Genomic DNA, 24,435 nt, shown 5'->3' with positions numbered 1-24,435 from the left:
TTATGGGAATCAAATCTCAATTTTAAGACCCAATTTCAAAGACACTTATATTGCTAAACAACTGGTACTCAAATTCATTCAATCAGTTAACAATGAACCTGATTCACTTGCTCAGAAAACAGAAGCAAATTATAATCCTCTGCGTTCAGCTATTCATAGCTAAGCCAGACACAATTAATTCATTGGATTAACGGACCAATACACCTACTTCAAACAATCCATCAAATCCATCAAGAACATATCAAAAACATGCAAGCATTCCACAAACACAAATTTCTAAGAAAAAGGCAAAACCTAAACTATCGTTCTGCTTAGACACTTGCTAATATTAACTTCTTATAAATTCAAAAGACACAGCACGAAGAAATCATACTCGATAACTTAAATTAAGCTAAAACACTTAGCTCGGTCAATTTCAGCTCGGTCAGTATAATCGTTTGTTTTTCTACAACCAGACAAACACACGCTCAAGATTTTAAAAACACATAAAATCAACAACAGCGACGAGAATAAATCGTTCTACAACCAAACAAACACACGCTCGAGATTTTAAAAACACATAAAATCAACAGCAGCAACGAGAATAAATCGTAACAAAAAAAAAAAAGATAAGCAGCAGCAGCAGCAGAAATCATACTCAATAGTTGAAATTAAGCTAAAACACTTAGCTCGATCGATTCCAGCACCGTTAATATAATCGCTTGTTTCTCTGCAACCAAACAGACACGCGCTCAGGATTTTAAAAAACAAAAAAAATCAACAGCAGCAACGAGAATAAATCGCAATCAAAATCAGATAAGCAGCAGCAGCAGAAATCGTGCTCGATAATCAAAATACTACTGAAATCAGGAGTTCAAATCAATTGCGCTTAAATTCTTAGTAACGGCAACTTGTTTTCGCTGTTTTTTTCTGCAATGACAACAACAAGAAGAATACGTCGATCTCAAAAACAGAGAAACGAAGAGTCGGGGTTTAGAATCGGAGAAATTTGAGTGAGCGATCGAGTTCGAAGATCGAATTTGCGTCCCTGTGAAGTGAAAGCACGATCGTCAATCGAGACACGGAAATACTCTCTTTGAGTGGGTGGCGGAGCAAGAAAGATAGAGGGAGTTTGTTATTTTGTAATTCCTAGAGGTGGATTTGATTTCCTTGCTGGTTCTTTTTTCATGTTTGCCGCCTTTTTGTTTTCGATTTCCCTCTTATCGGGGATTTTGAAAGTTTTTGCTTTGGTTGTGGATGGGTTCTCTTGATTTTTGTGAAACCGATGTTTATATGTGACACGTGTGATGTTGTGGTGGAGGGTAAATAATATTTTTGGTCCTGTAGATTCAAGAATGTTCTGTTTTTGACCTTGTAGTTTATAGCGTTTTTAATAGTACCCTTATTTTTAGGATTTTTAAATTTATCACTGGAAAAGGAATGGCATCGAAATCAATGGGAAATCATGATCTCTGATCAGGAAAACTATATTTGTAGTGCATATTTTAGTAAAGTAAAATTAATATGATTAGTTGCATCTGTGTATGGTTTAATTTGATATTTCTGGTGAAACTCGTACGACTACCTGACATTAAATTAATTGTGTGGATAATTAAAAAAATAACAATAAAGCACAGATGAGAGGTGAAATAGAATATAAATTTTTGAACGTGTTGTTCAACGTGTGTGCTGTGTAGTCTGTCTTAACATGCTCTAGAGTAATCCATCCACGGTATTGTTGAAGTTTGATAGTTCAGTCTGCTTGAGGATGAGATTTTTGGTGTGCAATAATAATGTCTTGTAAAAATATGGTGGATAATTTGAAAACCTCTATACATTTAGGCACTGTTTGGGAACGCGGTTGCGGTTGCGTTCCCAAAAAATTTGAAATTTTTTTTTTAAAAAAAAAAAATTTAATATAGTTTGTATGTTTTGGATAGTTTTGATGTGCTGATATCAAAAATAATTTTTTAAAAATGAAAAAACATCGTTGGCATGTATTTTGGCACGAAAAATTATTTGAAAAGCACCCGCAACCACACTGCCAAACACGCTATTAGGATGTAGAGAGATAATTATTTATAAATTTTATCATTTTATATAAGAAGTTATAAAAATAAATAAATAATGCCTCGTAACCTAACATAACATGAAACCCATAATGATTATTAGTTTCATGCTTATTTAGAATTTGAATGATATGAAGCATTTGGTCTCGGTATATAATTGAACTCAATGATATTAAATTTGACAACTCACTTGACCTACATATATTCGAGTTCGGCAAATAGCTCAATTCAATGATATTAGATATAGTGACTCATTGGACCTGTACATGCCGAGATTCGATACATGATTGAACTTAATGATGTTTGGTATAACAATTTGTTTAATCCACATGTATCTAGACTCAACACGTGGTTGCAACTAATAATTTTAAGCTCGACAGCTTGTATAAATTAACATATATTCGAAGTCAACGCATAACTGAACATAAATATAATGAGTTAGATAACTCACCAATCTTATTTCTATCCAAGCTCAACATGCGGTCAAATCAAAAGATATCGAAGCTGACAAATCGCTGTACCATATATACATGAGTTAAGTGTGGAGCTAAACATTATGATATTATTTGAAAGCAAGCTAGATCTATATAGTCCGGACTTAATATTCTGCCTGTTATTACTTTGGTTTTTCATCCTTTTAAATATTAAACTACACAATAAATAAAAGATATAAAATATGCTAGTCCACTGGGTATGTGATTTGAAATTGATTTTTCACTTTGAAAACATGTGTCACAATATAGCATGTAAGGAGATAATAAAGAAAAACTTCATACCCACTCTTACAGAAAGACACAGCAGCATGTCTTTTAACATGTTGATTGATGGGTTTTTTTTTTTCTATTTTATTTATCTTCACACACGGTCCAGCTACAATAATCATAATATAAGCTTTGAATATAGATAATTTATATCCTCGATGCTCATTCAATTTAAATAGAGCTTCACCATACATATATTGCTAGCTCTAACAAGATCACGATGCGTCTATCTAGCTAGCTTCTTTACAGCAACCACGTGAACAAGTGTAGCATTCAGGTTCAAGATACCCTGCAAAAGTATTTTTTGTTTGATAGTCTATTTTTTTTTTTAATTCTGTATATTAATATAATAAAATTATATAAAAATATTTTAAAAAAATATTAATTTAATATTTTTAAAAATTAAACATATTTTTTAAATGCATGTAAAAAACATGAATTCTCGCAATCCCAATCACCATAGCGAACGCGTATTATGATCTCGGTGGCCAGTTTAATGATTTTCTTAATGATCTATTCTAGCAACTCTACAACAATCGTCAATTAGTATTTCGGGCTTTCCATGTATCGCGGGTAAAAATCATTTCATGTTAAAAAGTAGAAAGAAAAAGAAACGACACCGTTCAAGACTATGACTACACCCCCTCCATGCCAATCTTCTCCATTTAAGCACGAGACAGAGAATAATCATTATTAACAGCTCTACTTCCAACGCCACCGGTCTCGTGCAACAACTCTGAACCCTAATTACATGTTCCTGTCTCCACATTACTGGTAATTTCCTCCTTTCAAAGTGCTATGTTTTTTTTTTTGAATTTTATCAACTGGTTTGTGTATTTTCTTCTTCTTCTTTGTACTCTAGGAAAATAAATTGAATCAAGTTAAAAGCAACACACTTCTTCTCCTTCCTCTTCTTCTTTACCCCCTTGTCTTGGCTTCAAAATCAACTGGGCAGGAATTTTTTGGATGGGTTTTGATCATTATCACTAGCTTCTTCCATAGTTGTAGGGATGAGTGCTTCTCTGCTTCCTAAACACGTGGCAGCTGTTTTGAAGCAGCAAAAGGATCCTCTCAAAGCCCTTGAAATGTTCAACAAAGTTAAAAGAGAAGATGGGTTCAAGCACAGTTTGTTAACTTACAAATGCATTATCCAAAAACTTGGGTTTCACGGGAATTTCGTGGCCATGGAGAACGTGCTTGCGGAGATGAGGATGGATATAGATAATAGTTTGCTCGAAGGAGTGTATATTGGAGCTATGAAAAGTTATGGAAGGAAAGGGAAGGTTCAAGAGGCTGTTGATGTGTTTGAAAGAATGGATTTTTATAACTGTGAGCCATCTGTTTTATCCTATAATGCAATTATGAATATATTGGTGGAATCTGGGTACTTCAAGCAGGCTCATAAAGTGTTTTTGAGAATGAAGAATGTGGGGATTGTTCCTGATGTTTATACATTCACTATTAGGATCAAGTCGTTCTGTAGGACGAAAAGGCCTCACTCTGCTTTAAGGCTTCTTAATAACATGGTTTCTCAAGGGTGTCAGCTTAATGCAGTTGCCTATTGTACTGTTGTTGCTGGGTTTTATGAAGAGAATTACCGAGTCGAGGCATATGAATTATTTAATGATATGCTCAGGATAGGTATTTTCCCTGATGTTTCTACTTTCAACAAGCTTTTACACACTCTTTGTAAGAAGGGGGAGGTCCAAGAAAGTGAAAGACTTCTCAACAAGGTGCTGAAGAAGGGTATGTGCTCAAATTTGTTTACATTTAATATTTTCATCCAAGGGCTTTGCAGAAAGGGTATGCTTAGTGGGGCTATGAGTATGTTGGACAGTGTTATTAGAGAAGGCCTAACTCCCGATGTGGTCACGTATAACACGTTAATTTGTGGATTGTGTAAAAACTCTAATGTAGTAGAAGCTGAGAAGTATCTGCACAAACTGGTGAATGGTGGTTTAGAGCCCGATGGTTTCACTTACAACACTTTAATTGATGGATATTGCAAAATGGGTATGATACAAAATGCTGAGAAGATTCTTCAAGGGGCAATTTGCAAGGGATTTGTGCCTGATGAGTTCACATATTGCTCCCTAATTAACGGGTTATGCCAGAATGATGAAATTGACCGTGCCCTGGCTCTTTTCAACGCGGCATTGGGAAAAGGATTGAAGCCTACTGTAATCCTATGCAACATGCTAATTAAAGGGTTGTGTCAGGAAGGACTTATCTTGCAAGCCTTGCAGATGATGAATGAGATGTCAGAAAATGGCTGCAGCTCTGATATATGGACTTATAATTTAGTTATAAATGGATTGTGCAAGATGGGTTGTGTCTCCGATGCCAATAACCTAATGAATGATGCTATCGCCAAAGGATATGTTCCTGATGTTTTTACATTTAATACGTTGATTGATGGCTACTGTAAACAGTTGAAAATGGAAATAACAATTCAGATTCTGAATAAAATGTGGAGCCATGGTGTTACTCCTGATGTGATCACATATAACTCTGTGTTGAATGGCCTCTCCAAGGCCGTAAAGAATGAAGATTTGATGGAAACTTTCAAAACGATGGTGGAGAAAGGGTGTGTCCCTAACAAAATCACATACAATATACTCACTGAGAGCCTCTGTAAAGCTGGGAAAGTAAATGAGGCTTTGGACTTGGTTGATGAAATACTAAACAAAGGCATTACACCAGATACTGTTAGTTTTGCTACAATCATCAGTGGGTTTGCCAATAATGGGGACCTGAAAGGAGCTTACCAGCTCTTTAGAAGAATGGGAGAACAATATAAGGTCTCACATACAACAGCAACGTATAACATAATGATCAATGCTTTTGCTGAGAAGCTAGATCTTCATATGGCAGAAAAGCTTTTTCTTGAGATGGGTGCTGGAGGCTGTGCCCCAGACACGTACACTTATCGTGTCATGATCGATGGCTTTTGCATAACAGGAAACACTGATTCTGGATACAAGTTTCTACTGGAAATGATTGAGAAAGGGTTCATTCCATCACTGACAACGTTTGGGCGAGTAATAAATTGCCTTTGCGTGCAGCAGAGAGTTCACGAGGCAGTTGATATTATCCATTTTATGGTGCACAATGGTATTGTCCCTGAGGTTGTGAATAGCATATCAGAGGCTGATAAGAAGGTGGTTGCAGCGCCTAAAATAGTTGTGGAAGATTTGTTGAAGAGAAGTTGTATAACTTACTATGCTTATGAACTTCTGTATGATGGTATTAGAGATAAAAAGACCCAAAAGCAAAAACTTCCAAATAGGCACTAACGTGGTGCAGGAAGGCATTCATGTATGTTGACCGAATTTCTTCACTGGAAGTGGAAATGTGAAAGAAGTTATTTCAACAACAACAAAGAAGAGGTTCTGCTGGCTCAACTTCTCTCTGCTTTAAAAATGAAAAAAATATATTTTGTATCGTTACCTCCATCCCAGCAATGTAATTTTAACATTATTATGCATTTCTGAGGCAGGCTGGGCTAATTGAAAAACTCAAAACAAGTTTCTGGTTGCTTGTTTGTTGCTGGCTGGCAGCATTATAATTTCTGAACTATAGAAGGATCTTCACCCTAAAACTAGACAGAGGCTGCCTTTCAGTCCTGAAAGCTGTATGTACAATATTCAATGATATGACACAGGTGAAATTTTCAATTTTTTATTACAATTTTCGATTCCTTAATCATGTACTGCATGTGAGAGAGTCACTTTTCTTCATTTCCCTTGCAGCCAAACAGAGCTGTGAAACCTAATTTATAGTAGATTCAAGTTTTCTCAACTCCTGGCTACTATGGTTTCTGTCAAAAGCAGGTTCTCCCACTGGATTTTCCAACAATTCACTTGATTGTGTTTCATTGATTTTAGCTATTTTATTTCTACTTCCTATTCAGGTAAATTTGATTTAGAGGAAAACTTTAAATTTTAGTTTAAAATGTCAGTGAATAAAACATCTCTTTCAAATTTCAATGGCAGTCCTAGTTCTCTGTTTGGCTACTGAGAAAATTCAATGTGACGGAAATTGTTTGATTTTGATTTCAATCAGCACTTGAGAATTGTTGGTTCAGAAAAATGGGATGTGCTAACTCTCACTTAGATTCACTCACTTCGCTCGAGAAACTTCATTTATGATTAAGTAGCTTGTGCATCCTGATTTCTCTGATTTTAAATCTGATTGCATTGAAATGGAAACAAAATTGTAAGAGCCACATGATTTTATCTTGCATCTAATAGATATCAATATTGCTCGTCAACTTTGCAGAGCTAGGCAGGGAACATTAAAAGAGAAAAAAAAAAGTCCTTGAGTTTTTCTATTCATATGGCATTAGGTACTTGACAAGATTTCAGTGACAGTATTGCACCTCATGAAACCCTGATGTCACTATGCTTGCGAAATTTGTTCATGGAGGAGAGTTTTATAGCCCTGTGACCTCATAGTGTTCATAGATACTTGCACTGCTTAGTGTTGCAGTTACTTTTGTTGTCATTTTATATGAATCAATGAAGAATGTTGAGCTCTGTCTTATTTTTGTTTCAGAAATCTGAAATTCGCAATTTTGTTTGTTAATTGATTAATTATTTTTCTGCCTTCTGCTATACACGTTCAGAAATGTAGAAACTTGAAAATTTAATTGATTGACTCTCAATTTTTTCAATCCAAAGCCACCTAGGTTTGAGCATCAGACGGTACTGGTGAAAGGGCTTGGTTGTGACCCTGATAGTGCTAATGGAGGTGCTAAGGGCATTGGTAGAGGCCGTGGAAGAGGTGGTTCAAGTGGAAAGATTGGTTGAAACAGAGGCGAGCCTTAAAATTGGAAATATGAAAAAGAAAAAACAGTGGATATTTATCATGCTACAGTCATGTTTGCAAATGGATATATCATGGGCCGGCATAGCTGTGTTTTTTTTTTAAATGATTTTTATATATATATTTAGATTGTTTTAATATACTATATTAAAAATAAAACTTTAAATTTAAATAAAAAATATTTTAAAAAATAATTACCAACACAACAACGAACACTAGCTATGTTCCCACCAGTTTCCAGATGCTGATGTCTGAAGTAAAAATATCTTCATACAAACCACCACTATTTTTTCTGGTCTCACGACTGATTGGTGCTCCGGTCTTGTTGGTCAGCGTTTGCATCAAATTCCAGGGAGCTTCATTCGAACTAACGCCAACATTTTGCTTTCTGGTGACAGGTGCAAGGTGATGGTACCCGGGTGGTTGGATTAAACGAGGCCTATTTTGCTTTTCGTGTGGGAGGGCTGATTGCCCTTTTGAACCAGCTGCCTCCTCCTATAAACCAGTTTCGAGCAGCAGCATCCAGCATGAGATATTCTGATAATTTGAACTTTCTTAGCAGAGAATTATTTCTGTTTCAATTCCTATATAGGTTGCAATGTCAGGGAATTATTATCAGAATTCAGAAACATATTGCTATCTTATCTAGTATTTTCCCCTTTTTTGTGGGGCTGAAACGTTTTAGATGCATTTTCTTCTTATTTTGATAATTAGATCCATTCGGAATGTTAAGCTACTTTTGAGAAAAATAAATTAATACTATTAAATTAAAAAACAAAAATAAATAAATTGGGATAATCTATTTCATAGATACAAGACTTGATAAAGATGCAATGGTTGATTCACAGGATATCTTTTTAGATTTTTTTAAAATTATATTTTTTTTAAAATGTCATTTTATTTAAATAAATATATTTTTTTAAAAAAACTGAATCGATGTGGTCTCCATTCAATTTAAACTTTGAGTCACCAGATTAATTTTGGATCAAGTTTGTGCCCTTTGCTTCCAAGGTATTTTTGTCCGGCGCCTTTTTCAGCAAATTGAATACTGAAGTTTTATTAATTTTTCTCCCAGTGAAAATTGATATCACCTTCCATCCTCCACCTTTTCCTTCCTTCCCCCTCTCCTGATTTCCCTTCCTTTCCCTCTCCCCCTCTTGTTCTAAAGCCAGACTCAATGTCCCTTGACATAAAAACCTTCGAAACCATAATCCCCTCTCGTTTCCTCTCTTTCACAATACCCAACCCCGTACTCCCAACTCACCTCCTCCGAGTTGCGGTCCTCGACTCCCCAATCCAACTCACCGAGTCTCCTCAAGTCGCAGCTCTCTTTGTCCCTCAAACCCGTGAACCAGACTGGATTTTCTCAACCGAGTCAGGTCACCTCCAGCTCCTCTTATCCTCTCCTGGAATCTCACGGCTCATATTGATCGGCAACAATCGAATCGACGGCCCTGATTCATCTCCATTGACTTACCACAAAAGGGAGGATGCCCAGTATGTAAAAAGTCTTGAAAATAGTTTAAAGCCTTTGTTTTTTGCTTTATCTCCTAAAGTTAGCGTTAAAGATGGGATTTTTGATGTGCCTATTTTGGATTATGAAGATAATTTGATTTGTAGTGTGGTTTTAGAGAGACGTGCTGGTATTTTTGTTAGTGAAATGCTTGTTGAGGATATTGAGATTGAGAGTGATAGTGAATTGAGAGAGTTTAGGAGGAGATTGAGGTTCAAAAGAATGCCAAATTTGGTTCAAACAGAGATTCGAATCGTGCCTCAGAAGGTTTTTGAGTTGGATCGTGTTAAGATTGGTGGAGAAGTGAAGTTTAGGCCTGACACTAAGGTTCTGGTGCATTCATATTTGATACCGATGGTAGCTAGTCTTTCTTTGATTGGTTCTTGTATCGAGGATCGGTTTCGAAAAGGGTTAAAGCCTAAAGCTTTGTGTTTAGGTGTAGGTGGTGGAGCCTTACTTAGTTTTCTGAGAACTCAATTGGGGTTTGAAGTTTTCGGTGTGGAAATGGATGAGGAGGTTTTAAGCGTTGCGAGGCAGTATTTTGGGCTGGAAGAAATTCAGGTTTGTGTTGGGGATGCTATAGAATATGTAGAGAAGCTTGCGAGTAAAGATAGGGTGCTGAATTTGGTTTCAGGTGAAGATGACGGTGATTGTTATTTAAATCATGCAAATGTTTTTGATGTCAAGTTTGATGTCATTATGGTTGATTTAGATTCTTGTAATGCTAGAAATGGTGTCATTGCTCCGCCATTGGAATTTGTTAAGAAGCACATTCTTCTGGCTGCCAGGTCTGTTCTTAGTGATTTTGGGATTTTTGTCATGAATGTGATTCCTCCGACTAGATTGTTCTATGATACATTGATACATGAGTTTCAGGAGATTTTTCATGAGCTGTATGAAATTGATGTTGAAAATGGAGAGAATTTTGTTCTTATTGCTAAAGTCTCGCCTGTTTCATCACCACTTAGTGAATGTGAGAATAGTTTTCTTCAGAAACTGAGGATAGCGATCTTGGGAAGATACTTGGATTCCATAAGGAAAATTTAAGGCCTGGTGGTTTATAGAGGACCAAAAATGTGGTTTTTCTGATGCTATTGTTTTAACTTGAATTCGGATCATACCAGGAAAGTCTCAGAATTTCTCTAAAGAGCGTCATCTTGTGGCAAGCTTCAGAAGAAGTTTTTGTGGGCCAATATTTCTCTAATTGGATCTTGTTTGTAAGTACCTTTTCTCACATCTCTTTCACTGTTATTTCTCGAGTTCTAGGTTTTTGAAAAATGACTGTCTTTTTCCATGTAGCAGACTTGACAATTGCAGCTTTTGTTAAGTGCATGGATAGCTCATCTGTAGAGGACACGTTCCTTGGATTTACAAGGGACTATAGAACTCTGTGCACTAAGGCAGTTATTTGCTATGTTTTTCTTGTTGGCATTATTGTTTTTCCATTGTGTTGTGTTGGCAGCATAAAGGAGAGAGGTTAATTCCACGTAGTAAATGAAGAAATGTCACAAGCTAGCTGATGCACACTGGTGCTAAAACTGTGTATCAAATTATGACTTGTATTCCCAGTGAAACTCCCTGTCAAAAACAGAAAATGACCTGCCTTAACAGCAGTTTCCAAGACCCTCCGACCATCAACCTGAACACAGCCACTGCCCCGCCATCTCCGCCAAACACCTCACACAATTTTGGTGCTAGATCAACTTCCATTTCTTGGGACAGAAAGATTAAAACTTTTGTCTTGTTTTCGATGTAAAGAGAGTGTAGTGTTTAAAGAAGATATCATTAAACAGATAAGTTTTATCCTTAGATTATCTGAATAGAATCAAACGTGTTTTTTTAGATAATTATGGCAAAAATCACGGTAATTTCTGTTTCACTCGAATCTTAAAAGTTTATTTTTTGTTCCCTTCAATTTTTCCCGTTTTCAACTTCTTGACAAACAGAAGGTTATTAATGATCATAATTGTGAAAATGGCAGTTCAATTATGAAACCTGGAAATTGTGGTTGTGTTTAGTTATAAATAAAAATATAAAATAAATATATTTTTGAATGATTTTGAAATGAATTTCTATATTTTTATTGGAGACTATATAAGTTTTTTATTTTTGTTGGCTGTGAAAAAAAGAAATAAAAAAAATGTACAGAGTCGAGGAATGATTTTTTTAATTTAATAAAGTAAATGATTAATCTTTTAGCAATGCCCATGTTTATGTTGTAGTCGTCAGTCTGAAACCAAGGAAAAAATGGTGGAAAAAAATCCCGTATTAAAAATCTTAAAATCGAAAGGATAAAACAAGAACAATAAAAAATATTAATGTCAAAGGTCATTAGTCCTAAACGGCTACCGATATGAGGACCTGCCTGAGAGTCTGTGACCTGCACATGTTCGTTAACCAATACTAACCAATCAAATCACAGAAGACCGACCAACAACCAATCAGTGACATACTATTCCACCGCCCACCCGCCCACACAGGATCCCATCCATTCATTCACTGAACCTAGCAGAATCCTGTAACATTCAAAAACTGGAACACCCCACTTAACTCCCACCCAACAAAAGAGAAGAAAAGAAATTCCCTTTCCTTTCCCTACTTTTTCCATTCCAAGCTAAACTAAAATATCAATGCCAGCGAATCATTTCCATTTCCGGTAATCATTCTTTCTTCTTCTCAATGTTCAACCTCAAATGCTCTAAGTTCATTGAATTCATTCTGTAATTGGGAGTTCGGAGTTTTTTTTATTTTTCCTGGAATGGAGGAGTCTGGAAGTTGGTGTGAAGAAGCAACGATAAAGAGCTGGGCTAAACAAACGGAAGAGAGTTATCAGTTACAGCTCGCTCTGGCTTTGAGGCTATCTTCACAAGCTGCTTCAGCTAATGATCCCAGTTTCTTGGATTGGAATTCTAGTGATAGTACCAGAGGAGTTTCTTCTTTCTCTGATTCTCCAGAATCCCTTTCTCATCGTTTTTGGGTACTTTCTGCTCGTCTTCTATTTGTTTTTTTAGTTTTCTTGTATGCATGCATGCATGCAAGCAAGCTAGCTGGAGGATTTCACCTGAATGTCTAATTTATTTAAAAATACAGATACGAGCATCGCTAATTTTACTCATTCTTTCCGAATTCACTTCCCGAAAATCTCAACCATTGAAGTGAGTTTACCCCACGAATTCAATTGTTTAAGATTCTCTTTTAGAAGTGATTTCGAAGAAGATTCGGTTACGATGAGTTTTTAGAATATTTTGTTGTGCTCTGAAATGGTCTCTGGTTTTTTTTTTAAATGATTTTATTTGTCTCAGGTGAATGGATGTTTGTCTTATAATGATAAAATTCCAGATGGGTTTTACGTGATGCATGGATTGGATCCTTATACATGGAGTATAAGTGCTGATAGTCGTGTCCCGTCTTTTGAATCATTAAAGGCTGTCAATGATTTGTCAATAGAAGTGGTTTTGGTAGATAGATTGAGGGATCCTGGTTTGAAGGAGTTACATAATAGAGTTACTGGTCTTTGGAGTGGCTCGAATACAACAAAAGATGTGGTTGAGCAGCTTGCGAATCTTGTTTGTAATCGTATGGGGTGAGTTCTAGAGTTATCATCAGTTTCGGGTGTTTGCCTTGAATGCTTTTGTGTTATAATTCTTGTCAACAAGGGTTTTTGTTCTTGTCTCAGGGGTGTTGTCTTCAATGAAGATGATGACACTTTCGCCAAATGCTGGAAGGAATGTACTGAAGTTATGAAAAGGCGTTTAGGTTCTGTTGTAATTCTGGTTGGAAGCTTAACGATTGGCCTCTGTGTTCATCGTGCATTACTGTTTAAAGTAAATATCACAAATTTGTTGTTGTTCATTGCATTCTATAGTTTTTTTCATGTTGTCCATGTTTGTATTGAATGCATATGATTTGTATGTCAAATGGAAAAATGTAACCTTTTGGCTATATGTGTGTGTGTGTTCCTTTAATTATTTTATCTGTCTCTTCTGACCTAGAAATGTCTCTATTGACAATTTCACATCTCTTGAAATGTGTTTTTTCGTAGGTATTGGCAGACTCTATTAATTTGCCTTGCAGAATTGTTAACGGATGTAAATACTGCAGAAGAGATGTTGTTTCATCCTGTCTTGTTCAAGTTGGTGATGACAGGTATGCGCTTTCAGCCATTTATTATTTAAATTTCAGTATATAGTAGTTTGGAAATATGTGGAGCAATAAGAGTTTTAAAATGTGGGTAAATCAAATTTTGTGATTGGTATATATATTGACAATTTTAGTGTTATGTAGTGGAGACTTAAGAGTGGGAGAGGATGAGTGAATCTTGGATTGCTGTAGGTTTCATCCATGTTTTCCATTGAACCTGCCTGCACTTCCATTTAGGCAATTAGATATAGAGTCGTCCAGTTCGCTAAGTAATTACTGCTGTGAGAGGATTCACAGTTGCTTTTGTTTTCAAAGCTCAGTTGTTCGAAATTGTGAGGTTGAATGACTGACCTATCTTTGGGAATTATGGTAGGAGTTTTCCTTTACGGTAGTTCATATTGCTCTATAATTGTTGAAATGAAAGGTCTATGGAGTGGTTGATCTCTTAATTAATTCTATAATCCTCAGGGAATACTTTGTTGATTTGCTTGGAAAGCCAGGAGCCCTAAGCCAGCCTGATTCCTCACTCAATTGTACATCTTCAATATTAGTTTCTTCACCATTGTCTCATCCAAGGTTTAAATCTATCCAAACGACTGAGGACTTCAGGACATTGGCAGCCAAACTCTATTTCCTTGACTGCCAGCCACTTAATCTTGTGTTTGATAATCTTTCATCAGGTGATTCCCTATCTACTTCATGAATCTATAATATTTTAAAAAACATGATGGCTTTGGCATTTGTTTGTCATAATCAGGTGACATAGGGATCAACTTATGCATCATTTAATGTTTGTTTAACCTATTTCTCTACAATCCCCACCACATTTTCATACTTGTTTAAGATGCATAATACTTTCCCTGTGCCTTCAAATTGTAAATTTTGTAAAAAACTAAAGAATTAATTCATATCTTGTGATCAAACTTCATTCAACCGTAACAGTATTTAAATAAATGTAAAATGTTGTTAACAGAAAAGAAAAGGCTTAAATATGCTGATTGTAATGCTCAATACGGTTTATTACAGCACACTTGACGTGCCTGACTGTGACTGTGCCTGTGACTATGAGTCTGACCTCCCAAAGAAAATGCTAGAGTGACAACTTATGCTTGTAAATGTTACTTAAAGACAATTGAGATTCAGTGAAGTTCTTTGTTAGTGACATTTACCAAGCTTTGATTTTCAGGCCCTACTATTCATGAAGATGACAGATTCATTTCAAGGCTTGGTAAAGACATGAAGAACCTTCCACCCACATCAAGCAACAAACATGAAGCTTTTCTGTCACCTCTGCACCAAGGAGTTGCTCAGAACATCATGCATGACATGGATCTGCAGGCGCCAAACTCATATAATCCATTTCTGAATGTCGTAAAGACGGAGAACTTCGTTGAAGGTCCCAATGAAGGTCCCAATGTGCCAAGTTCTATCCTACCAGTTAAGAAAAAACATACAGATCCTGTCATCTCTAATCCAAAGCCTGTTGCTACAAATAATTTGTTGTTCATGGAAATAAACCAGACAATACCAAGTAAATCAAACAATCAACTTCATCTTGAAGAGGAAGATTTGGATGTTCCCTGGAGTGAACTTCTATTGAAGAAGAAAATTGGATCAGGTATTTTTCATTTGAACTTTGGAAGGACCTCACAGCTGCATGATATGGTAGCTATTGATATTTCTGCATCCCCTTCACCTGTCCATTGTATTTTAGTCTGTGAATTTTGTGAGATTTCTTTCATGAAGGATACTAACAAATGCTTCTCAGGCTCCTTTGGAACTGTCTATCATGCTGACTGGCGTGGTTCAGTAAGAATTTCTTCCTTTTATCTAATCATCATAGACATTTTGTTTTGCAAGTTTTGAATATGTATTTATAGTGGTTTTTGAGCGGGAATCTTTTCATCTCTATGATTGCTGTTGTTGATGAGATACAAGGTTATATGTATACATTATTTATAAGAAAACCCAGCAGCAAAGTGGTGTTCTATTGTGGATTCTGCTACAACACTTGGTGCCTTTACAAAAAAACCAATCTCCTCTTTTGTCATTATCTATTGAGGCTTCCTAGGAGGTTATCGGTTGCAGGACTGCCTTGTATTATGGTTTGTAGACCTATAAAGTAGTTAGGATATGCAGAGTGGTTGTATTTATGCATGCTTTACGATATGCAAAATAATCTTGAGTTGATTACTAGCCATTCTTGCACCTAGAAGTGGTCATTTGAGTGCATCAATTCTTGTCTCAGTCCTTCAGTCCTATCAACTATGTAATCATACTGGATATTTCTATTAGCCCCTTCAGTTTTGTCGCCATGATTAGTTCATTGTTTAAGTTTTTCATCTTCATTTTAATGCTCTGATCTTCATCAGTACTGAAAATATCAATTTCAGGATGTTGCTGTCAAAATTCTCGAGGAGCAAGAATTTCATGCAGAGCGCTTTGAGGAATTTTTGAGTGAGGTACCTATACTTTGTTCTGTAAAAACTAACATTGACTGTCTAGTGTTTCATGTTTCGAGTTAACCTTAATTGCATTGATTCTTGTTTGTCAGGTTTCTATAATGAAACGTTTACGACATCCAAATATTGTTCTCTTTATGGGTGCTGTTACCCAACCCCCTAACTTGTCCATAGTTATGGAGTATTTATCAAGGTATTAAAATTCTTTGTGATGATTTTTGGTAGATATTTTTGTAAGAAATCAACTCTTTGTTAATGTAAATAATTTGCTTTGGACTGCAGAGGCAGCTTGCACAAACTTTTACATCTGCCTGATGCTGCCTTGATACTGAATGAGAGGCGCCGCTTAAATATGGCGAATGATGTTGTATGCTTCTTCTTCTTTTGGCTAATATTTATGTTTCTATGCAAATGGATAATCAGTGGAACAAATGCTAGCAAAAAGTTGGAACTTTAATATTATCATCTTGACGTTGAAAATAAATTTCCTGGATTTAGGAGCTGTTCATTTATCTGTGCAGGCAAAGGGAATGAACTATCTTCATCAGTTTAGACCTCCCATTATTCATCGAGATTTGAAATCTCTAAATCTCTTAGTGGACAGTGCATACAAGGTCAAGGTTAGTATTCCAAAACAGTGATATTTGGATAACCATTTTTATTTACTAATCTTTTTCCTCTTTCAATGAGATGCTTAAAAACTTTCTGCTCTGCTCAAAACCTTTAACCTTAAACCTGAAAATTGTTTTTTCTTCTCTCCTCTCTCTGTGCTTTGGCCTTAAAGTTTCAGTGGTCAAATTTCCCATTGACACAGGACTTCAACAGCTGATGTCATTGTTGATTCCTCACCTGATTAGCATACAATGCTGAAGTGACTAACTAAATTTGAGAACAGAAATAGAATAACTTAATGGCCTAAGTACCCTCTTATACTCTTAAGAAATAATAAAGAGCAAGCTAATTTTATTGCAATGAAAATGTGGACACTTCTCATGTCTTTTGTGGGAATGTTCATTGACATACTTTGGATGAGAAGACTGACAGGAAAATGTTTATCCAGATTTGTGATTTCGGCCTCTCACGCTCAAAAGCGAAGACATATATTTCATCGACAAATGCTGCAGGGACTGTAAGTACTACTTTGGAATCAATAAGCTGTTACATGCACTTCCTTGTATTGTATGTTATATAAATGAAGCATGGATTTGGTTACAAACTTGAGTTTACAATTCTGGACCCTCTTCTATAGCCTGAGTGGATGGCCCCAGAAGTACTCCGTAATGAGCAATCAAATGAAAAATCAGATGTTTACAGCTTTGGTGTAGTCTTGTGGGAACTTATGACCCTGCAACATCCATGGAGAAATTTAAAACAAGCACAGGTAATTTGCATTCGTATGCTTCATTTCACAAATTGTTGCAAAATTCATACACTTATAATCCAAGAAAATATAGAATTGGTTTCTCTTCTTCAACTAATATTTTTGAACTTGAGAATGGATGTGAGATCTTCAAAGGGAAATGCACAGAATATTAACTGGTCAACTGTTGAAGGGTGTGGACTGTTCCTTATTACGCACAGAATACTAACTGCTGCCTGAGATGAAGTCTGTAACTAGAACTATCATAGTTATCGGAACAGATACTAATGTACACATGATTCTGCATTATACAGAACACAAATGCTAGTATTAATGTTAAACGAGTGCTGTATATTTTGCTGCAGATCATTGCTGCTGTTGGTTTTATGGGCGGAAGGCTTGAGATTCCAAGCAATGTAAATCCTTCAGTGGCTGCCTTGATTAAGGTCTGCTTGGATAGGTAAGTGGACGTTCATAATTATATCTCCATAGAGTTTATGGACAAATTTTATTTCCCAACTGTGAAATATGTGTATCTTCAAGAAACCCTTATCAGGGTAAGGAACCAAGTAATGTACAGTGGCCTTTAGCATCTCTATCCCCTTTCTGTCATATTCTAATAGTGGGCTTTCCTTTCACTGCAGCGAGCCCTCAAAACGTCCTTCATTCTCTTATATCATGAAAACTTTACAGGAGCTGATAAACGACTCCATCTCCCAACCAGTTGCTCCTCGAGTAATTCGATGACAAAGCTATATGCAGTCAAACTGCTCACATGATTTCAGCCCTCTCATTCCCATGATATTTTCCAGGCTTTAACAAGATGTTGATCACCCTTTTTGTGTCTGCCATGAACTAATTCTTGTAGCTACAATTGTGAATATACACAAGAAGTTGTCAAGATATCAAATATCAAGAAAAATGGGTGGAAAAGCCAGGCTTGTCAAAGAAACTTTCATAGGAGGAGTTGAGGGAGGCTGGTCCATTCATGTTACTAATTATACTGATGTGCCATCATTTGGTTGATATCTTCACTCTGTTGGTCTTATAGTATCAGCCAGGGCCTAGGATTGCTTATGAGTTATGATTACGATCCTTTAGTGTGAATTTTCTGGCTGCTCAACCGTCAGGTTTGAGAGATGGAGAGAGATCGTGCCATTTACATTTAAATTTTGGGAACTTTTGATAGATCATTGGCAGTAACTTTCTAATCATACATGTAAATTCTTCTGACAAGCGGTGACTGCTACGGTGACTTCGAGTGACGGGTTATTTTTTTTTCTATTATGAAAAGAATAAATAAAATGCTTGCATGAAAAGTTTTATTATGCTAAAGCTGTAATTATTATTAATATTTAGAGATAAATATAAGAAAGAAAAAATTACGTCCAGTTTTATTAAAAGTTAATAGAGTTTTTTCGCTATTAAAAGTTATTCAATAACTATAATTACTCCTTTTTGTCGTATTTTTCTATTGAGCAAGTATTAATAATTATAATTTGAGTTTCATGATTGTGTTTGTGTATTTTTATTATAAAAAAATAAAATAAATCGAAATCTTACTTAAAGTCATGGATGGATAAGTTCTCATCTCAGCAAAGCATTATTATTTCGGGAGAAAAACAATTCAGTTCCTTATCTTTAAGTACCGCCACAATTTAGTCCTTCGTGAAGTGTAATTCAGTTTTATTTTTAGCTGTGCAAAAGTACCTTAGCCTTGCTGGCAGGTAAAAAGTTCCACGTGTCAGTTTATGTGTGCATATAGTCAATTTTATATACCAGTATTTAAACCGAGCAAGAACTTAGTTACTGACATAATAAAATCACATTTCATAATTTTTTTATATCCTTTGAATTTCTTTATGTTATTTAAATGAAAAAATATTACAAATATAGAATTTTAAATCACGTTATTCATATAAAAATCTCTATAATTTATATATATATGACGGTTAAATTATTTATATTATTAAATATAGTCATTGATTACTTCATTGATATTAAGACAGGAAAAAAAATAAAAATCCATCTTAGACAATTGACAGTATTGGTAGAGGCAATAGTGGTGGTAATCATGTAAGAAATTTATTTTTTAAAATTAAAAATTAAAATATATACCATAAATTATTTGTAAAAAAATGGAAAGCCAAAATGAAATTTGAAAAATTATTTTTATTAAAAACAAATATAATCAAAACGTTTCACCATAAAATTTTCCTATATTTACATTAGGCCTGGCTCTATGTCGGGTCAATCTTAACATTGGCCCAAACATGAAGCCCAGACCATGTCCATATTCCCTAAACCCTAATCTCTCAGAACTCTCAGTTTCTGTCTTATATCTTTAACTCCTCTCTCTCTCGTTCCTTCTCTAATATCTTCCGTCTTTTCTTTTCCTGACAACCAAACAAGATTCCTCTCGATTCGCTGTTTGTTCATTACCATGGGGGCGAAAGCAAAGAAATCACTGAAAAAGAAAATGAGCAAAATTTCTTCTTCGTCAACCCAGTTAGTTAATGGAAAACAAGCCACTGCTGATTTCTTGGTATGTTTTTTTATTTTTTTTCTTCTTACATTAAATTTTTTGTTTTTTTTCGTAATTTATTTTCGTGTTAAAAAATAGCCATTAGAAGGTGGACCGGCGCGGAAGTTACCGGAATTGAAAGAGCTGAAAAATAAGTCCGGTGTGCTGTATATTGGTAGGATACCTCATGGTTTCTACGAGGAAGAAATGAAAGGTAAGGTTTAATTTGTTATTAATGGGTGGTGTTTATGTTTTGTTGAGATTGTGTTTTGTGGTTTTGTTTATTAGATTTTTGTTGTATGTTTCAGCTTATTTTTCGCAATTCGGTATTATCAAGAGATTGAGAATTGCGAGGAATAAAAAGGTTAGTCTTTTCTTGGTACTTTGTATGTGCTATGTAGACTAATGATGTCTTAAATGCAGTAGTTGGTGTGGTTTTAATTCTAACTTGGTGTTTGCATGTGTGATTTTTGGCAGACTGGAAAATCAAAGCATTTTGGATTCATGGAATTTGAAGATCCTGAGGTTGTAGATTTTGAGATAGTAGTATTGGTTGAATGTTGATGTTTCTGAGGATTTATAACAAAACCCCTTTGCTGATTGCAGGTGGCAGAAGTTGTAGCTGAATGTATGCATAACTATCTGTTGTTTGAGCATCTTTTGCAAGTCTATGTTATTCCACAGGAGCATGTTCATCCTAAATTGTAAGCGATTTATCTTTTTTACTTTACATAGTGCAAAGGAAAGATAGCATCATGTGATTTATTTCCGTAGGCATTCACCGATTAAATCCTGCTGATGGGTTTTATTCTTTCTTTATTGGATAAATTCTTGGATATCTGAACTTGGAAACTATAAACACAGAATCCTGTACTGTTTACTTTAGTTGCCTCCCCCATATGCTATGGTTACTCATTTTGTTTTTCCTTTTTCTTTTTGGGGACACAGATGGAAAGGTTTTAATTATCGTTACAACCCTGTGGACCGGCTTCAAACCGAAAGAAAACGACAGAACAAGGTATGCAGTGGATAGGAAGTGATAATCATGAGGAATTATAGTTTTCATGCTATAGAAGGAAAAAAATGTTATTTCTGACCATTGCTTGATAACCCTTTTGTTTTGTGCTATGGCTATTCAGGAGAGAACACTTGATGAGCACAGAAGATTGGTGGGCAGGATTATGAAGCGAGATCAGAAGCGACGAAAAAAGATAGAAGCTGCTGGTTTGGATTATGAGTGCCCGGAATTTGTAAGAGCTCTTATTATTTTTCTCCTTTTAATACTTGACTAAGTACAAAGATAATTGGGGAAAAGGAACAGGAGAAGGAAATCAGCCTGCTATGTCTAGCATCAAGATTTAGAATAAAATTTTTCCATTGCTTTAGTCAATCTCACCAGTCTAGTTGATGTCAATGGGAAAGCATTACCATGTACACAACAAACATTTGTATTCTTGAGTCTACGGATCAGATCTCTAACTGCTGAGTGATATGAAAAATTTCCAATACTCATAGTGGTCTTTTTTACCCAAGATTTCTTCCCGTTTCCTGCATCCCTGATTCCAATAGATTCCTTGTTTGAACCATGACCATAACTGCTCTTGCATTTAGCATGGAGCTGTGATCAGTTGTACTTTCTTGGAAATAGAATATTGACTCACTTAGAATGCTGCTGAGCTTTCTGTTTATCTTAGATGGTAACAAATACTTTGAATGCATATATTGTCTCTGATGCTCATACTCATTTGATACAAGTCAGCTTCTCTGTGATCTGTAAGCATGTCATCCTAGTTATTGTTGGGTGACTCAAGAAATGTGATTGTAAGACAAAATGCAGGATATAAAAGCTTTCAGATTCCTTTGAACATGGTGGCACAAGATATTTCTGTTCAACCACTCGTTCGTAGATCAAAACAAAATCATGTATATAAACACCCCTGCCTGTTCTTTCCAGCATAGTCCCTATGTATTTTTCTCTTTCACGAATAGCTTTTACTGCTATTCGACTCTGTTTGCCATTGGTGGGCCACTCTTAAGCTTACCATGGTTGTATAGAATCATTTTTATCTGTGGTGTAAAAATTCTATTCATAGTGAATAGTGGCTATCAATACCTTTTCTTTGCTTTTATGAATATTACTTTGATGGTTTAGAGAAATGAAGTTTAGCATAAAAGCATTGAATTCCTTAGTGATGATTATTTATTGCCATGTTGTGGTACAAACCAAGAATGGATCTTTCTGCCTTTGTTTTGGTATCCATGTATTATGACTGATCAAAATAATTTATGCCACCCTCCTTTTTTTGCAGGTTGGTGATGTCAAGTGTGTGCCAAAGAAGATTAAGTTCAGCCAAGATTAGGATTCTGTGGAATTCCTTGAGAATCACTGTTGTGGTAATTTTTCATTTTTTTTATAGTGTAAATCAGCTTTTGCACCTTACATGAGTTCAGTGGATGCTCACTCTCACTTTCTCCTGCTAGGTTTTTTGTCAACGAGAAAAGGAAGTAAGGGAGGACTGTGATGCAAGAGTATATTGCCATCTCAAATTGTGAATCCAGCTGTTTGGAGAAGTTTCTGAATGTAGACATGGAAGCCTGTATCTGACCTTTTGCTTCTATATGTTATAGCTGTTTTTTCACAAATCGTATCCTAACAATCCACTAGTCGATGATGCTAGGATTATTTAATGTCAAAGTAGAAATTTTGTGTGGGTTTTATTTTATTTGAATTCAGTCTTGTTCCGAATATCCCTTGCTTCTTTTTGGTTGTTTCCCACTGATATCATTTCTGGCTACTGCTCATTCTCTTTTTCCATAGTGTTTTTGGCATACAAGCTACGAATCAAAAAAAATAAAAGGGGGGGTGGGGGGTGGGGGGGGGGGGGGGGGACCTCCCTCGCCTCTTGGCTTTACTGTTCAAATTGACAACACTGACAAACCGTTAGTGTTGCAATCCATCTGCCTCAGCAGGATTATTTCGTAAAGCATGACAGATGGTATCTTACCATTTAAAAGATAGTTCATAGCCCAGCTCCTGTCGCCTGCGAGCCTCACATAGCAGATTAGAGTGGAGATGTTCAACAGTTATGGATGCTTGGGAATTCACATGATAAAAGTGTCTTCCAGTTATGCTCTGCTTGAAGGCACCGAGCAAACTTGAGACGGTAGATTGCAGCACCAGACGACACACCTATCTCTACATGGGCGTGCAGATCGTTTGCAATTGCGCGTCTTCATACCGATTATCTGCGAGGGAACATCGCCAATTGAATATTTTTTTGTTCACAATTTGACCCATGACAACAGAGAAGTAGTGTTGCTTTTAGCAGACGACTTTCCCACATTATAACCAACTTTCTGCTTCTTGGACCTTTCTTTTACCTGCTCAGGTTCTTTTTTTCTTTTTTCCCATTCGTTTGCAACTAATTCATTCGAAGACACACGACAACACACGACAATTAACATTGCCACATAGAATTGATCATACACAGGATTCAAACTCTTCTCAGGTAAAGCTAATTATACTGAACGCAATGGTGAAACGAAAAATCTGTATACTTTCTTAAGAGATTTTATGGTGTTTAAGCTATAACTACTAAAGAGAGCTGCATTTACTCTTGTGTCCATCTCTCTACTATTGAGGAAGTGATCACAAAAAAAGTTCTGACATTAAACTTCTTTACCCAAATTTAACCAAGGAAGCAACCCATCAAAAGGAAAGTGCAGTGCTGGAATAAGTTACTGATGTTCCTTCTTTAGACAAACTTCGTGACACCATATTGAAACAAGTAGCTAGGATACAACTTGGCTCCACCCAGATTTTAGTAAATCTTAGCTCCAAACAAGTTGAAATCAGCTACATGGATTCTGCATCTCCATTCAATAATTCATTAAATAACATAGTACTTGAACAAGTGGGACAAGTTCAAGGAGCTACATAACCTCTCCAATGATATATAAAAGCAACTTCAACCATAAAGCATTGTATGGTTCAACAACAGAAAACGAAAGACAATAATTTCTGCCAGTAAATTCCCAAGAACCAATAACGCATGCCAAATATAAAATTCAATAAATTATTACAACCATCAAGAAAGACTCCAAGGAGGAGTAAAATACCCTCAAAGAAGAGTAATGAGGATGAAAATAAGGAGAGCAGCAATGAAAGAGTACTTAACAGCAGCAACAAGAATAGCCAAAGCGATAACGAAAAGCTGCCAAAGAACTTGAACACTAGCCCAGGACAACAAACCAGTTAATCCAACGGCCAAGATGTTATCGGGATCTGGGTTCAGTAACAAATCACCCCACTTGATATCGAATAAGGGAGGTGGCTGATCTTGCTTCAAATCATAACCACCGCCACTGTTATTGGAAGACCCATTTTTCTTTTCTTGTTCTGGTTCTTTGGGTTCTTGAATTGGGTCGTTATTGTTGTTGGTTTGTGCAAAAACGAGTCTTGGATGGGTTTTCTTGGAGATTTTGAGAGGGAAAGAAGCAGGAGGGAGAGTGGGTTGGGGATGGAGAAGAGTGGTTCTTGAAAATGAAGGGATTTGTGGGTGCAGGGAAAAAACAAGCCCTAACATTTTATCAATGGCATATCGAATTAAAAAAAATAAAAAAAGTTGGAAAATATAACGTACAACTCTTTAGAACAGTTTTTTTTTTTATTGATTCCTGGTTAATAATAAAAAAAAATAGATAAAAAATGAAAATAACTTGAAACCGACCACAGTGGGAGTCGAACCCACGACCTTTTGATCCGAAGTCAAACGCGCTAATCCACTGCGCTATGCGGTC

At 35.9% G+C, this 24,435-nt stretch overlaps 5 protein-coding genes and 1 non-coding gene across 15 annotated transcripts; 4 read left to right on the top strand and 2 right to left on the bottom strand.

Annotated features, from left to right (window-relative positions):
- Positions 1–3,397: 3,397 nt before the first annotated feature.
- LOC133696158 (putative pentatricopeptide repeat-containing protein At1g74580) lies at positions 3,398–8,326 on the top strand. 5 transcript variants are annotated; one of them, XM_062118226.1, is made up of 3 exons: positions 3,398–6,473; positions 6,562–6,642; positions 8,035–8,326. In XM_062118226.1, exon 1 carries the CDS (start codon positions 3,820–3,822, stop codon positions 6,103–6,105), a length of 2,286 nt encoding a protein of 761 aa, XP_061974210.1. In that variant the 5' UTR covers positions 3,398–3,819; the 3' UTR covers positions 6,106–6,473; positions 6,562–6,642; positions 8,035–8,326. The 5 variants fall into 5 exon arrangements, with proteins under 5 accessions (XP_061974210.1, XP_061974212.1, XP_061974208.1 ...); XM_062118228.1 differs by lacking the exon at positions 8,035–8,326 and having other exon boundaries at positions 3,398–3,583; positions 3,818–6,473; positions 6,562–6,610; XM_062118224.1 differs by lacking the exon at positions 8,035–8,326 and having other exon boundaries at positions 3,398–3,583; positions 3,812–6,473; positions 6,562–6,610.
- A 291-nt stretch (positions 8,327–8,617) lies between these two features.
- Positions 8,618–10,563, top strand: LOC133697355 (uncharacterized). The gene has a single exon (XM_062119833.1). It carries the CDS (start codon positions 8,814–8,816, stop codon positions 10,194–10,196), a length of 1,383 nt encoding a protein of 460 aa, XP_061975817.1. The 5' UTR covers positions 8,618–8,813; the 3' UTR covers positions 10,197–10,563.
- LOC133697354 (serine/threonine-protein kinase CTR1-like) lies at positions 10,245–18,439 on the top strand. 6 transcript variants are annotated; one of them, XM_062119830.1, is made up of 16 exons: positions 11,122–12,126; positions 12,452–12,732; positions 12,826–12,973; positions 13,192–13,295; positions 13,758–13,969; positions 14,476–14,726; positions 14,811–14,907; positions 15,058–15,098; positions 15,683–15,751; positions 15,844–15,944; positions 16,034–16,118; positions 16,273–16,371; positions 16,812–16,880; positions 17,001–17,132; positions 17,477–17,571; positions 17,756–18,439. In XM_062119830.1, the coding sequence occupies exons 1-16, from the start codon at positions 11,908–11,910 to the stop codon at positions 17,856–17,858; spliced, it is 2,106 nt and encodes a 701-aa protein (XP_061975814.1). In that variant the 5' UTR covers positions 11,122–11,907; the 3' UTR covers positions 17,859–18,439. The 6 variants fall into 6 exon arrangements, with proteins under 6 accessions (XP_061975816.1, XP_061975814.1, XP_061975812.1 ...); XM_062119828.1 differs by having other exon boundaries at positions 14,811–15,098; XM_062119829.1 differs by having other exon boundaries at positions 14,476–14,907.
- Positions 18,440–19,444: 1,005 nt separating this feature from the next.
- On the top strand, positions 19,445–22,383 carry LOC133696178 (uncharacterized RNA-binding protein C1827.05c). The gene is made up of 9 exons (XM_062118283.1): positions 19,445–19,656; positions 19,735–19,849; positions 19,944–19,999; positions 20,113–20,160; positions 20,242–20,339; positions 20,584–20,653; positions 20,775–20,885; positions 21,945–22,029; positions 22,117–22,383. The coding sequence occupies exons 1-8, from the start codon at positions 19,555–19,557 to the stop codon at positions 21,993–21,995; spliced, it is 651 nt and encodes a 216-aa protein (XP_061974267.1). The 5' UTR covers positions 19,445–19,554; the 3' UTR covers positions 21,996–22,029; positions 22,117–22,383.
- Positions 22,384–23,756: 1,373 nt separating this feature from the next.
- On the bottom strand, positions 23,757–24,221 carry LOC133696451 (uncharacterized). The gene has a single exon (XM_062118637.1). It carries the CDS (start codon positions 24,219–24,221, stop codon positions 23,757–23,759), a length of 465 nt encoding a protein of 154 aa, XP_061974621.1.
- A 140-nt stretch (positions 24,222–24,361) lies between these two features.
- TRNAR-UCG (transfer RNA arginine (anticodon UCG)) lies at positions 24,362–24,435 on the bottom strand. The gene has a single exon. It is a non-coding gene; the product is annotated as a tRNA-Arg (tRNA).

The sequence above is a fragment of the Populus nigra genome, chromosome 6 (genome assembly GCF_951802175.1).
Source record: "Populus nigra chromosome 6, ddPopNigr1.1, whole genome shotgun sequence".
Taxonomy (NCBI): Eukaryota; Viridiplantae; Streptophyta; class Magnoliopsida; order Malpighiales; family Salicaceae; genus Populus; species Populus nigra.
This window is presented reverse-complemented; position numbering and strand designations above follow the sequence as displayed.

Coding starts and splice junctions, on each gene's coding strand:
- LOC133696158 (XM_062118226.1), top strand. CDS start 3,820: ATGAGTGCTTCTCTGCTTCCTAAACACGTGGCAGCTGTTTTGAAGCAG.
- LOC133696178 (XM_062118283.1), top strand. CDS start 19,555: ATGGGGGCGAAAGCAAAGAAATCACTGAAAAAGAAAATGAGCAAAATT. Junction 20,000..20,112: donor GAATTGCGAGGAATAAAAAG/GTTAGTCTTTTC, acceptor GATTTTTGGCAG/ACTGGAAAATCAAAGCATTT. Junction 20,161..20,241: donor TGGAATTTGAAGATCCTGAG/GTTGTAGATTTT, acceptor TGCTGATTGCAG/GTGGCAGAAGTTGTAGCTGA.
- LOC133696451 (XM_062118637.1), bottom strand. CDS start 24,221: ATGTTAGGGCTTGTTTTTTCCCTGCACCCACAAATCCCTTCATTTTCA.
- LOC133697354 (XM_062119827.1), top strand. CDS start 11,908: ATGGAGGAGTCTGGAAGTTGGTGTGAAGAAGCAACGATAAAGAGCTGG. Junction 16,119..16,272: donor TAAATATGGCGAATGATGTT/GTATGCTTCTTC, acceptor TTATCTGTGCAG/GCAAAGGGAATGAACTATCT. Junction 16,372..16,811: donor ACAGTGCATACAAGGTCAAG/GTTAGTATTCCA, acceptor ATGTTTATCCAG/ATTTGTGATTTCGGCCTCTC.
- LOC133697355 (XM_062119833.1), top strand. CDS start 8,814: ATGTCCCTTGACATAAAAACCTTCGAAACCATAATCCCCTCTCGTTTC.